Source organism: Erinaceus europaeus, chromosome X (assembly GCF_950295315.1).
Source record: "Erinaceus europaeus chromosome X, mEriEur2.1, whole genome shotgun sequence".
NCBI lineage: Eukaryota > Metazoa > Chordata > Mammalia > Eulipotyphla > Erinaceidae > Erinaceus > Erinaceus europaeus.
In genome coordinates this window covers 47,691,177-47,706,555 of record NC_080185.1, presented here as the reverse complement: position 1 = coordinate 47,706,555, position 15,379 = coordinate 47,691,177, and the positions used below count along the sequence as shown (strand labels likewise).

The window sequence follows — 15,379 nt, the reverse complement described above, 5'->3', positions numbered from 1 at the left end:
GTGAATATTCTGTTCATATCCTCTTCCCATTTTTGGATGGGGTCGATTTTTTTTGGCTGAGTCTGGTGAGCTCTTATATATTTTGGTTATAAGCCTTTTGTCTGATGTATGGCATGTAAAGAAAGACCTTTTCCCATTCTGTAAGGGGTCTCTTCGTTTGGGTGATGGTTTCATTTGCTGTGCAGAATCTTTTTAATTTGATGTAGTCCCATTGGTCTATTTAGTTCTAGTCTTCCTTGCAATTGGATTTGTATCATGGAAGATGCCTATGAAATTTAGATGAAAAAGAATGCCGCCAATACTTTCCTCTAAGTATTTGACAGGTTCTGGTCTGACATGAAAGCGCTTGATCCATTTGGAATTGACTTTTTGTGTTCAGTCTCATTCTGCATGTTTCAACCCAGTTTTTCCAACACCATTTGTTTAAGAGACTCTCTTTTTCTCATTCAATAGTCTGGGCACATTTTTGAAGATTGGATGTCCTTAGCTGTGGGAGCTTACTTCTGGACTCTCAGTTCTATTCCCCTGGTCAGTGTGTCTATTTTTGTTCCACTAATGATGTTATTTTTCTTTCAAGAAAGCTCAAGCTATAGTCTTAAAATTTTACAGATATATATTATTATAATAATAGTATCAGGAAAGAACTGTTCTTTGTGTATTTCCACCTTGCTGCCTGGGAATTCCTGGCTTTTTTGCTTTAAAACTTATCTTAACCTTTTCCCATTTTAGAGACAGAATATCAGTGTCAATGATAATCTTTGATGACATAAATATATAAAGTGAAATTCTTCCATTTGCAATAACAGAGATGAACTTAAGGAATATTATACTTAAGAAAATAAGCAAGCCCATATTTGGGAGCTACTCTCTTCCCTGATTCAGCTTTCTAGCATTTTTTTCCAGCCATGACACCATCTCCCCAGAAATACCTTGGGTCCACCTGCATATCAGATGTCAAGCTCAGGCAAAAACTAGAAAAATCATGGGCCCCTTGGAATATACCTAAAAATAGACCTACTAGCTATCTACAAAACAGAGACCCAAAATCATCATCTGCAATATTCTTGCCTTTAGGTTCATGATTAGTCAACAATTTGTTCTGCTTTATATCTTAACTCTTTTTTAGCCACCTGATTCCAGATTCTACCATGACACAAACCTGACTTCCCAGAGCAGATGACCCCACCAATGAGTTCTGGAGCCCTCCTTCCCCAGAGCTCTTCCCCACTAAGGAAAGGGAAAGACAGGCTGGGAGTATGGATCGAACTGCCAACACCCATGTTCAACAGGGAAGCAATCACAGGAGCCAGACCTTCCACCTTCTGCACCCTATAATGATCCTGGGTCCATACTCCCAGAGGGTTACAGAATAGGAAAGATGAAATGGGATATGGAGTTGTGGTGGTGGGAATTGTGTGGAATTATACCCCTCTTATCCTATGGTCTTGTCAGTGTTTCCATTTTATAAATAAAAATTATAAAAAAGAAAAGAAGCAACATGGAGAAAAACAAACATTTTATATCACTTGTACACAATACATGAAGAAACCAAATTAGTGAAACTTTTAGACAAAAGAAAAAAAAGCAAGCTAGTAATAGCTAGAAGGGAAAAAGGAAGAGGGTAGATGAACAGGATAAAAAGGGTCAATTATGTGACAAAGAATATAGAATTTCATTGTTTAAAATGAAGTTGTTTTTTTTAATTGAGTAGGTCTGGATTGGAATCTGAGATTCTGTTTTTTTTTTTTTTTTTAGTGACTTAGTAATTCTCAAGTGATGCCCATTCTATTGGCCTGGAGACCATACTGTAAAAACACTCTGAATGATACTAAATAAAAGTTGGCCCAAAATAAAACTTAGCATTTAAATGTAATCTGTAGGTCATTATTCCCTAAATTTTTAAACAACTCTTTATGCTGATTATGTTCTTTTTAGAAGTTAAATGTCAATTAGTATGAACATTGGTTATACTTTTAAAAGATTTCTTACTGGTCATGTATGGAACCTCTAGGGCTTTGAGCATTTTTCTTCATACTTCTCTTGATCCATACCACTTGATACTGCATCTGATCATCTCAACCAAATCAATACAACCAGTGTGCATTGACATGTTTTAATTAGGACTGTGTCCAGAGATTCCAGGCCTGGGATGTCAACCTTCCAGCTCCAATATTCAGGTGAGATCTTTCCTAGCTCATAGCACTCCTAAGTTCCATTTTGGGTGGCACGCTTCCTAGCAAAGTTACAGAACCTAGATATAGATCAGGGTCCATGAGCTAGGGCACATGTGCACATGTATCCATATGTGAGGGGAAAATATATACACTTTAAAGTAGAAGTTTACAATAGTCTACAGTGACTGTAAGTACAGCAAAAAAGTAGTAAGACCTAAAAGGACACTATAACGTACATAATCAAATATTATCTATTTAGACCTAGATACCCTCCTCACCTACTTCCCATTTTAATTCCTTCAATCACTGTAAGACTAACAATCTAGGTAATGCCATCATCTGGGGCCCTAGTCAGGGAATCCTGGAATTTACATACAGATATGATGGGCCTAGACTTCTAACTGATCCCTCTCTACACCACTGGTCATCTCCAACAGGAACAATATCATAAACCTTCTTTTTTTAAATTTTTATTTTAAAATGGAAATATTGATAAGACCATAGGATAAGAGGGGTACAATTATCACCACCAGAACTCCATATCCCATCCCATCCCCCCTGAAGCTTTCCTATTCTTTATCCCTCTAAGAGTATGGACCTAGGATCTCTGTGGGGTGCAGAAGGTGGAAGGTCTGGCTTCTGTAATTGCTTCCCTGATGAACATGGGCATCGGCAGGTCAATCCACACTCGCAGTCTCTCTCTTTCTCTTTCCCTAGTCTGGCAGAGCTCTGGGGAAGCAGTGTTCCAGAAGTCATTGGTAGGGTCGTCTGCCCAGGGAATTCAGGTTGCCATCATTGTAGCATCTGGAACCTGGTGGTTGAAAACGAGTTAAGATATAAAGCAGAACAAATTGTTGAATAATCATGAACCTAAAGGCAAGAATATTGCAGATGAAGATTTGGGGTCTTTGTTTTGGAAAAAGGTATGTCTATTTTAGGTATATTCCAAGGGGCCCATGACTTTTCTAGTTTTTACCCGAGCCTGACATCTGATATTCAAGGTATTGTCTGGGAAGATAATGTCATAGTTGGACAAAGGGCTAGAAAGCTGGTTCAGGAAAAACAGTAGCTCCAAAATATGGAAGAAGTGTACAAATACTGTTAACTGTAAACCTCATATATTTTATCTGGGGCCCATATTCAGCACAGGAGTCTATGACCTTGCCCTCAGTGTAGAAAAACAGTGGTAGAAATTGCCCCACTCTCCACTCTTGATTGTCTTTTTGAACCCTAAGACAGCAGGAACCTCACATCTTCACTATAGAGCCCCTACTTCCCCCAGTCCTGGAACCCTTGGATAGGGCCCACTTTCCCGTATGCATCTCCCAATCCAAACCAAATAATATTGCATCCGCCGATCACAACCTAACCAAAGCAACGATTGCCATCTCAACATGCTTCACCTCAGACTGTATCCAGAGACTTCACGTGTGGAATGACAACCCTTCAGCTTCATTACTCGGGTGAGACCTTTCCTTTAATAGTACACTCTAATTTCATCTCAGGTAGTTTACTTTCTAACAAAGTCCCATAACCTAGATATACACCAGTTTCTGTGAGAGAGAGCTTATGTGCACACGTATCCATAAACTACTGCAAAATATATACCTGAAAGCAGGATTACACTAGAGTTTGCAGTGAGTACCTCCCTAACACTTCCTCTCCACTATTCCAAGCTTGGGATCCATGATTGCTCAACAAATTGTTTGGCTTCATATGTTAACTCTCTTTTCAATCACCAGGTTCCAGATGCCACCAGGATGCTGGCTAGGCTTCCCTGGATTGAAGACCCCACCAATGTGTCCTGGAGCTCAGCTTCCCCAGAGACACACCCTACTAGGGAAAGAGAGAGGCAGACTGGGGTTATGGACCGACCAGTCAACGCCCATGTTCAGCGGGGAAGCAATTACAGAAGCCAGACCTTCTACCTTCTGCAACCCTCAATGACCCTGGGTCCATGCTCCCAGAGGGATAGAGAATGGGAAAGCTACCATGGGAGGGGGTGGGTTATGGGGATTGGGTGGTGGGAATTGTGTGGAGTTGTACCCCTCCTACCTTATGCTTTTGTTCACTAATCCTTTCTTAAATAAAAAATTAATAAAAAAAAAAAAAGAAATTGCCCCACTCTCCAAAGGGAGGCTGCATCAACATACTCTGCCACTCAAAGAAGACTGGTCCTGAAATGAGTGCAGCTTAGAATGTTCCTAGCTATGACCATGCAATGCGAGCTCAGACTAACAGAGATACAGAAGTTTGAAGTTACATAGACCCCTGTGCTAAATACAAATAGACATGGGCCATGGTTCAGACCAGTGGGGTTTACAGTTAATAGTATTTGTATATTTTTCCCATATTTAGGAGCTGCTCTCTGATCTGATCCAACTTTCTATTCCTATTCCCAACTCTGACACAATCCTCTCAGACAATACTTTCAGCCCACTTGCATGTTAGTTGTCTTGCCCAGGAAAAACTTAGTAAAGTCACAGGCCCATTGGGATATACCTAAAATAGACTTCCTAGCTTCTTCCAACATGAAGATATCTAATATCATCTGCTATGCTCTTACCTTTAGGTTCCTGATTATTAAACAAACTGTTTTGCTTTATATATTAATGCTTTTCAACCACTAAGCTGAAGATGCCACCATGACACCAACCTGATCCCCAGGCAAATAACCTCACCAATGTGTCTTGGAACCCCACTTCCTCAGAGCCCTGCCCCACTAGGGAGAGATAGAAACAGGCTGAGGGTATGGATCAACTGGTCGACACCTATGCCCAGAGGAGAAGCAGTTACAGAAGCCAGACCTCCCACTTTGAACACTCCATCAATATCTTTGGTCCATACTTCCAGAGGGATAAGAATAAGGAAGTTTCCCATGGAGAAGATGAGATGTGAATTTCTGGTGGTGGGAATTGTGTGGAATTGTACCCCCTCTTATCCCACAATCTTGTCGATCATTATTAAATCACTAAAATAAATTTTTTTAAAAAAGAAAGTTTCCTAACTAATTTCAGAAGCTTTTTTCTCTTTTGATACCTGAATCTGAAACCTATTCCTTCCCTCACCAAAAAATAAGTAATAGATAAAATTACAAGATAAGAAATTTAGAAATGCTGCTTGCCATCAGTATAAGAAAACTCCCAACCGTTTACTGTGTCATTTATGAACTCTGAATTTTTCAAATATAATCTTTAGTCATGTTACTATTTTCAAACATTTAAGTACTGCATTCCTCCCACATTTTTTCATGAAATATGAAACACACATTTAAGACTACAAATGAACAAAAACCTTCTTGCTTCTAGTTAATCCTCTCCACAGGTAATTGTTAAACAACTATAATAATGATGATTTTTTATCCCAAGTGGAATTTTTTAAAACTAGAATTCCAGTTCCCAAGATTCAACAGTGCACCTCTGACTTCAATGGAAGTTGTAAAATCACACTTATTTATGAATATATCCTTGCACTGAATAGAATGTGACCTATTTATTGACTCCTCTACATGCAGCACTCTTACCAGGGATTAATGATAAAAAGTATTTTAATATAAGACATAAAAATTACAGTTAGTTGAGGGTTGAATATTCTAAAGCCTATTAAATAAAACTTGTATAAATACAACAATGCACTTACAATGCACTTTATTTGACATCTGGGGAAAAACACACATGTTTATCATGTGACCACAAAACTGGAAATTGATATCAATAGAGTTCCTCCTGATGAGAAAGGACTTCTTTGTCTGTGTGAAATATCTGAAATTAAGGAAGATCTCTATTACTTATAGTCATTAATGAAAATTATTACAAATAGATTAATAACTAAGAGAACAGACAAAATCAACTAATAAAGTGATGTATTTCCAACACATTAACATTTTTCTTTAAGATATTTGGCACTAGCACATTTTTCTCCAAGGCACAATTCCTCCTTAAAACCCCCAAACAACAAGGGTAAGGGCTAGAAGGTGGCTCACCCGATACAATGCTTACTTTACCATGTGTAAGGACCTGAGTTCAAGCCCTAGATCAACATATGGGAATGCCTGATGGAGGAAAGTTTCACAAGCAATGGAACAGTGCTGTGATGTCTCTCCTCTTTCTGCCTCTCTCTCTCTCCCTCTAGCTAGAATATTTTTTGTCATTTACTACCTCTGACTAAACACTGTATGCATTGTTATTCAACTTACCACTTTCAGCAAAGCTTTTGGTTTATGCAAAACCAGACAGGTTAAAAACAAAACAAATGATGCGACAAAAGCAAATGGTATCACAAAAAACACCAAAGTTTTATCCCACGTGTCACCTAGAATTTAAAAAAAATGACAAAGGGTTGATGGATTAGATGTTTCCAATTATTTTATACTAAATTATTTTATAAATAAGTCAATAAATGGTGAACAGCTGAGTTAAACTTGGCCAACTTCTTCCATAATTGCCAGCTCATAGATCTCACAGTTATATTTAAGCCTAACATCCTTTTATTTGTGCAGAATTTTTTTACTGAATTGTGACATGTCTTGATTTTGCTTAATTTTCATACAATGTGTGCTTGGTTAACCCAGTACACCATTGTCTGGCCCCCAATAATTTTCAAAAACTTTTTTTTAAAATAACTGTTTGAAATTTGACCTCGTGAATTTCTCACAATGACAAAATGAACAATACTAGCTATGTCAATAGATAAACATATCACATACTTCTTAACTCAGTTAAGTATTTAGATTACATCACTTAACACTACAGTGAGCAAGGGTTAGTCTCAATAAAAGTCTCCATATGAATAACAGAGCTAATCTTTAAAAGTCATTTCACATGACTTTCAAAGTTATCTCACATTTTAGAGACTAAAGAAAGAAGATCTCTTTAATTAGGGTGAATATGTTTATTTTGATTACCAAGAAATCAGCAGTCACTAAAAAAACTTAAATAAAAGTTAACAAAGCAATGCAAAGTGTCTTTAATCCTAGGCCCAGATCTCCATTCAAAGCAAACCCCCAGAACAACATATGTATTTGCCCTGTTCTTTTGGAGGTCTAATATTTTGCTAAAAATGATATAATTCATATTCTCAGCACAGTAAATATTTATCTGTAAGCATATAGTCTAGAGAAATTGCTAACAGTGGACATTCTGACCTGTAAAATCATCAGTGGAAAAGCAAGTTTTCTTACCTGAGTTACCAGTTTAGTTAAAGTTTCCACTTATTGAATAGATAGCATAAATCCTTCAGGAGACATATTTTGGTTTTTAAAGTAAGTGTTGACTTATTTTTAGTAACTAAAACATCAGTAAGAATGTCCTAAAGAACTAAAACTACATACATCTCACAGAATTCTTTTTTTTTTTCTTTCTTTTTTTGCCTCCAGGATTATCATTGGGACTCGGTGCCAGCACTACAAATCCACTGCTCATGGAGGCTCTTTTTCCCATTTTGTTTCCCTTAATGTGGCTGTTAGTTACTGTTATTGTTGTTGCTGTTATAGCTGTTGTTGTTGGATAGGACAGAGAGAAATGGAGAGAGGAGGGGAAGACAGAGAGGAGGAGAGAAAGACACCTGCAGACCTGCTTCACTGCTTGTAAAGCAACCCCCGGTTGCTTTATATAGTTGATTATGTTAAATGAAATAAGTATAGAAGTGAAAGATAGGGACTAGGTGGTGGCATACCTGGTTGAGTGCACATGTTACAGTGCTCAAGACCTGGGTTCAAGCCCCCAGTCCCCACCTGCAGAGGAAAAGCTTTGCAAGTGGTAAAGCAGGGCTGCAGTTGTCTCGCTGTCTCTCTCCCTCTCTATCTCCCTTACCCTCTTGGTGTCTGGCTGTCTCTATCCAATAAATAAAGATAATAATTTTTTTTAAAAAAAGTGAAAGACAACCACTAATAATGTGAATTCAACCATGTGCACCACTGCTTCCTCCCCCTAAAGACAACTACTGGATAATTTAAGTCATACATGAAATATGCATAGTAAAAGCAGACCTTTAAAATGTAATAAAAAAAAAAACCCTTTTGGTCCATTAAAACTGGGTAAACTAGGGGCCCAGTGGTAGTGTACCTGGTTGATTACACATGTTATAGTGCACAAGGACCCAGGTTCTAGCCCCCAGCTAGAACCTGCAAGGGTAAAGCTCGTGAAGTAGTGCTGCAGGTGTCTTTCTGTCTCTCTCCTTTATCACCCCCTTCCCTCTCAATTTCTGGCTGTATCTACCCAATACATAAATAAAGACAATTAAAAAATTAAAAACTAGGTGTTTAAAAAAACTGGAGTAAAAAGAAATGAAAAAAAACTGGGGAAATTAGTGATATAATAGTATAAAAATACTGGAGCTAGGCAGTGGTTCAACTGGTTAAATACACATATTACCAAGCCTAAGGACTCAGGTTCAAGCCCCCACTCCCCCACCTGCAGGGAGGACTCTTCATAAGTAGTGAAGCAGTTCTGCAGGTATCTATCTTTCTATCTATATATATAGATATAGATACAGATACAGATACAGATATAGATATAGATATCTGTTCTCTCAATTTCTTTCTGCCTTAACTAATTAAAAAATTTTAGAAAGAAAAAAGTAAAAGAAAAAAATGGCATCCTGGAGTGGTGGACTTGTAGTGCCCACAAGGAATCGCAGCAATAACCCTGGTGGCAATAATCAGAGGGGATGAGGAGGGCAAGCTGAAGGGATAGGGTAGAGGGGTCTGTCTCATATCATGGGACTGGAGGTGTGTGTGTGTATGTAAATGTATCCCTGAAATCTTACAATATTATAAATCAATCCTAAATAAATAAAGTAATGAAAAATTTATGTTCTCTTGATAATTGTAAACATACAATAATATTTGTCAAGATGAGGTCATCTTCTGAACCAGCATATTCCCTTAACTGAAATGAAAACAAGAATTCTGATAATAGAAATATAACGAGAATTTAAGTTAAATTGTTGTTTTCTTCTAAATGGAATTGAATATTAGATTTCCAATAAATCTATGTCCAATGGAGGTACTTGATAATTTATCTCCTCTGTTTGCACACTACATAAAAGACATTTTTTCATTTCCATATTTATAAAATATACTGAAAGAAATTAATTTTAGAAGAAAATGATTCAAGTTATTTACTTTCTGTTATTTTCTTGCATACCTTTCCAGCACTTTTCTTCACTCCACTCGCTCCAAATTCCATCATCTGAGCAATAATTATTCACTTTGCTTCTTACTAAAAAGCATAGTTGCTGGCTTTTATTTGATGTTTTTATGATATGCACTTGATTTTCAAATGAAGTGGTCTAAGAGTGAAGGCAAAATAATGTTATTGCTTGATTTAATTGCAGCTAGAAAGTTTTTATCTGATTTTTCGTTTTCAAAATGGGTTTATTACATTATAGTACTGCCAAAAACTCCTAATAATTATTATCTGTTGTATAGTATTTAAATTTATTTTTCCTCCCAAAACGAATTATAGTTTTGGGGGCCGGGTGGCAGTGCAGTGGGCTAAGTGCTGGCCGGCCTATGTGGCGCAACATGCAGGGACCCGCCTAAGGATCCCAGTTTGATCCCCTGGCTCCCCACCTGCAGGGGGGCCACTTCACAAGCAGTGAAGCTGGTCTGCAGGTGTCTTTCTCTCTCCCTCTATGTCTTCCCCTCCTCTCTTGATTTCTCTCTGTCCTATCCAAAAACAGCTATGACAACAATAACAATAAATACAACAACAAAGGCAAAAAATGGGAAAAAATGGCTTCTAGGAGCAGTGGATTCATAGTGCAAGCATCAGCCCCAACAATAACCTTGGAGGCAAGAAAGAAAGAAAGAAAGAAAGAAAGAAAGAAAGAAAGAAAGAAAGAAAGAAAGAAAGAAAGAAAGAAAGAAAAAAATCCCTAAGGCAACAACCTTCTTTCAGAACACAGTAGTCCCACTAGGTTCAAGGTAGCTTCTTAAAAATAAATATAAAATAAAATAAAATAAAAATAAATAAATATAAAATAAATTTTAAAAAAGAAATGTAGTCTATACTCCCAGAGGGATAAAGAATAGGGAAGCTTCCAATGGAGGGGATGGGACAGGGAACTCTAGTGGTGGGAACTGTGTGGAATTGTACCCCCCTTATCCCACAATCTTGCCAATCATTATTAAATCAATCAATAAATAAAATAAATTTCCTTCACATCTACATTTATTTTTTTATAAATCCATTTATTTATTTACTGGATAGAGACAGAAAGAAATTGAGAGGGAATGGGGAAGATAGGGAGAGAGAGACACCTGCAGCACCACTTCACCACTCACGAAGCTTTCCTTCTGTAGGTAGGGACTGGATGTTTGACCCTGGGTCCTTGCTCATTTAATGTGTGCACTTAACCAGGTGTGTCACCACCCAGCCCCTCATATCTATCTTTATAAATGTGAGGCAAAATAACCTTTTGCTTCACTCAAGACTTTACAGTTTATATTGCTAAAATAGTAATGAATTATTTCTAGTAAAAAACATGTTTCAGGGCAAAATTCCTAGTTACTTTTGATCGTTATAACAACCAGTATTTGGATTAGTGCTAAATTTCCCAGATTCCATAAACTGGGAAATGTTACATACACTGGCTTAGTAAAAAGACAGAGGCATTATATAAATGTTTCTATGGAAATTGGAGAGTTAATACACAGAAAATATGCTTTTTTATTCTTATTTGCATTATCTGCCATAAAACATGTATAACTGTGTGCAGGAGATGACATGTACCACTCCTTCAGATAGGAGAACACCGCAAGATTAGATGATCTTAGAAAGAAAAAAAAAAAAACCACTAGAGTAATTATTTGGATTCAGTATTGCAAAGAATTGGGGACTGTATCTCGTCCAAAATTATGTCTTTTCTTTTGTTCTATTTTTTTCTTGAGAATGAGAATGAGAATAATATAGTATAAGATGAAGTAGACAAAGAGTGAAGGGGAAATTTTAGAGCTATAGAATTTGATTTTAAAATAATTTCCTTATGACATGGAAATCAATTCAACTGGCAAGGTTTTTTTTAAATCTGTACACAGAGTGAATTAATTAGAACTAATAGCTCATTTACTGCTCTCTTTCAATTGAAAATAAAACAGTAAAATTAGCATATAGTAATGGGGGCTAAAGTCATAATAACCATTTGTACTAGGATAGTTCATTACTTCCCTTGTTGTTCCCTTTCCCCATGGCAAGAATTCTATCTTTTTTTAAATTAAATATTTATCATGAGATAATTGTAAATTCAAACTTTCTTTTTTTTTAAATATGATTTTAAGAAATAAAACAATGACATTCCTTGTACTCAGTTTTCCCCAATGGTAACATATGGAACATGTGTGATATTATATTACAATTAGGATATTGGTATTGACATAATCAAGATATCAATCACTTCCCTCATCATAAGGATCCTTCATATTTTCCTTCTATAGTTAAGATTCATTACCATGCACCTTGACTGTCTTGATAATCCTTGAGAACCATAACACTATTTCTTCATTTTTATACATTCAATAAAGAATTCTTGTGTAGCCTTACCATACTCTTAAATTTGACCTTATGGTTGTTTTTCAAAAACTGATTTCTATTAGTGTTTTTCATTTATTTTCTCTTTAGTTGAGTCCTCTTCACAATTTAGCCTATATATGCGCTTAGCAACTTTAATTCACTGACACAAAATTGAAAACAAATGGATTGCCTCTAGGGTCTTATCAAATTTAAAACCAATATGATTGACTACACCTTCAGACTACAAACATCTTAAGTTATTTAGTTTTTTGTAATTTATATATATAGTCAGATGATATAAAGATAGATGATAAATAGATAGATAGATAGATAGATATTGGAAAATTCATAACATTTTTCTATGCAAAAATGCCTCATGACTTTTCCTAAAACCCAATAATATGTTCTGTTCCTTAAGTGGATAGCAACTGATTTTTTTTCTCATGTTTGTGGTTTTTAATAGATTATACTTGGGGCAAGGGGGGGAGCGGCTTAATAGTTACAAAAAAAAAAAAAAAGAATCTCATGCCTGAAGCATCACAGTTCCCAGGTTTAAGCCCCAGCACCACCATAAACCAGAGATGAACAAATAACAAAAAAGCTATATTTATGGTTTGCCCAAATAAATGCAAGAGTCATACCAATTTAGTAGAATCATCTTCCATGACCTCAATTTCATAAACAAAACACCTTCCCGGAATGGGACCTCTGGGAAAATTCCATTTCAGGTTAATTTCCTCTGAATTCTTCACAGTAAGACTGAGGAAATCTGGTGGCAAAGGCTTAACTGAAAAGCAAAAGGAAATGAGTTAAACATGGAGGCTTTGGAAATTAGCATTAGCAAGGGAGAAAAATAATAAAGCAACCTTGAGAAAAACTTAGATGACTCAAGACTATTCTCTAAGTCAAAGGTGACTGCCAAACAAAATTAGTTTACTGAGAAACTTGATTGTTTTGGAAAGTAATTTCAATATCACAATATAACAAATATCTAAACCCCAAATTCATATCATTACATTTTTTTCCATTTTGTAGAATACAAATGTGTTAATTATTATCACTAATATTTTTGTTAATAGCTACTTTTTAGAGTTTATAATTCATCAGGTACTGAACAACGGATGTTACATTATAAACGTATTCATGTCTAACAATAAGCCTAAGACATGGTCTGTTGTTCATTTTAAAAGCGAACACTCTTGGGGTTCGGGTGATAATAATAATAATAGGTGTACTCAGTTAAGTACTACTAATAATAGTTACACAGTTAAGTACACCTATTATTACTATTAAATACTCAGTTTTTTTATTAAGTACACCTATTATTGTTATTAAATACTCAGTTAAGTACACCTATTATTATGAGCAAAGATCCTAGTTTGATCTCCCTCTCCCCACATGCAGGGAAGACGCTTCATGAGCAGTGAAGCAAGTCTGCAGATGTCTTTCTCCCTCTGTATCTCCCCTCCCCTCTCCGTTTCTCTCTGACTTGTCAAAATAAAAAATAGTGTATATATATGGAAAAATAGTCCCCAGGAGCTGTGGGTTCATAGTGATGGCACATGTACCAGCGACAACACTGGTGGCAATAAAAAAAAAAGTGAACACTCCTTTTTAATTTTTTAATTAATTTTTAAAAAATATTTATTCCCTTTTGTTGCCCTTGTTGATTTATTGTTGTAGTTATTATTGCCATTGTTGTTGGATAGGACAGAGAGAAATGGAGAGAGGAGGGGAAGACAGAGAGGGAGAGAGAGACACCTGCAGACCTGATTCACCACCTATGAAGCAACTCCCCTGCAGGCGGGGAGCCAGGGGCTCGAACCAGGATCCTTACGGCGGTCCTTGTGCTTTGCACCACATGTGCTTAACCCGCTGCGCTACTGCCCAACTCCCTCTTTTTATTTTTATTTATTTATTTTTACCAGAATGCTATCTACCCCCACCCTTAACAATCCTTCTTAACCCAACCACCTCAGGAAGCAAAAGAAACCATCTCAGTCTGGATTTTTCCCAGTTAGTGAAAGCAACTCAATAATTACCATTATAGAAGCTACCATGTATTAAGTACTTAATATCCATCCTACATAGTGCAGATTGATTTACAAATAGAAATTAATTTACTTCCGCATGGCCTGATGGAGAGGAAATATTTTATGTAGATAAGGAAACTAAGGGTCAGAGAGATCAAATGATTTATTTAAAGTCACACAACGAAAATGTAAAGCTGGGATTCGGATCTAGGCAGATTTTAAAATCAGTGCTTCTCTTAACATGGGACCTCAGAGAAAGTCATACAACTAAGACTCAGGAATGAGTATCAGTAATAATATACTGGGTTCAATTACTAGCACTGCATATGTTAGAGTGGTCATCTGCCTCCCCAACCTCTCACCGTCACCCTCAAGAAATTTAAAAAAAAGAGAGAGAGGGGAAGAAGAGGTGGAGTAGGAGGAAAATAAAAGAACAGAGAAAAGGAAAGAAAAAATAAAAGAAAAAACAAAAGAAAAGAAAGGAAAATGTAAGGCAGAGCAGGAATCAAAACTCAGGTCTCTGGAGTGAAGCCAGAAGAGGGAATGTGGTGGGAAGACAGAGAGGGTGAATGAGGATGCCACTGTGCAGGGCTCCCAACCCTGTGACTCAGGGGGAGGCGGGTGGACCTTGCAGGCTCTTGAACCAGTCCTGTTCTGTCATGCTGATGGATGAGTGGAAGGCCCAGCAGCTCCAAAGCATCCTGGATATGAAGGGCAACACTGTACAAGAACTGGCCTTCCCCTGGAACTATGAGAAGGAGTGGAAGACTTAGAAAATGTTCAACCATTTATCTGATAGAGCTTGGGAATAAGTAATTCCATATTACTCCATCACTGACACTAGGAAAAAAAATATATATATAGACCAAGTCTTTGAAGTTGGAGAATAAAATTTATCTTCTAAATGAAAATGACACCTTATCCTTCATTAAATTATCTTTTCTATTTTCATATCCAAAGAAGTTTTCTCATATATCCTGCTAGCCTTTATTTTTTCTTGCTCTGACTGTTCATAGGGTTCTTTTCCTTCAAGTGGCTGTAGATGACTTAAACATGAAACATCTTGAAATTATTTGTTTACCTCACCTATATTCTGAAGTTGAAAAATGAAATAGCTGGATCTGATAGGCTTGGATTCTGACGTTCCATTAACACAGATGTAGAAATCTTTATAGTCTGATGACTCCAAATAGGGAAACCTACATCCAATATTTTTTTCATTAGCCTTGATGTAATTGGAGCATTGGATTGCCTGGTTCAAACCCTCATACCTGCAAAAAGAAGTGCTATAAGAATCGTGCTTTTCCAAAGTAAAACTAGGCATCATCAGCTGCAGCAAGACCAAGAACATGATAACTGTGGGAGGAAGGGCTTAATTGTGAGTTAGGAACCCAATTCATTAAGCTGAAAGAAAATCTACAGTGGTTGTGAGCATAGTGTATAGATACCCGCCATGGAAAGACAAGGGATTGTATTCCTGTGACAAAAATTATCTACTACTTCTTTAGTGAAACAATTAAAAAATGTTGTAAAAGAATTGTGCTTTTTAATAGCTTCCGGAATCGTAGTGCTCAACTATCTATTGTAAGATTCAAATAAAACAAGAGATAGTTTAATTGTATGCAACATTTATTGAGAATTCAAAGTATGTTGGGGATAC

The 15,379-nt window shown here is 36.6% G+C and overlaps 1 protein-coding gene across 11 annotated transcripts in view; it reads right to left on the bottom strand.

The window, feature by feature from the left end:
• Positions 1 to 2,856: 2,856 nt before the first annotated feature.
• Positions 2,857 to 15,379, bottom strand: part of IL13RA2 (interleukin 13 receptor subunit alpha 2) — a 90,690-nt gene continuing 78,167 nt past the window's right edge. For 8 of the 11 annotated variants that reach the window (XM_060182749.1, XM_007533264.2, XM_060182750.1 and 5 more), the window contains 5 exons: positions 14,806 to 14,990; positions 12,328 to 12,473; positions 9,320 to 9,464; positions 6,370 to 6,485; positions 5,805 to 5,935 (listed from right to left, as the gene is read on the bottom strand). In XM_060182749.1, the coding sequence (XP_060038732.1) occupies positions 5,885 to 5,935; positions 6,370 to 6,485; positions 9,320 to 9,464; positions 12,328 to 12,473; positions 14,806 to 14,990 (643 nt within the window). In that variant the 3' untranslated portion in view covers positions 5,805 to 5,884. Of the gene's footprint in view, positions 2,986 to 5,804; positions 5,936 to 6,369; positions 6,486 to 9,319; positions 9,465 to 12,327; positions 12,474 to 14,805; positions 14,991 to 15,379 lie in introns of those variants that run through there. The other 3 variants (XR_009547473.1, XM_060182748.1, XM_060182747.1) reach the window with 3 other exon arrangements.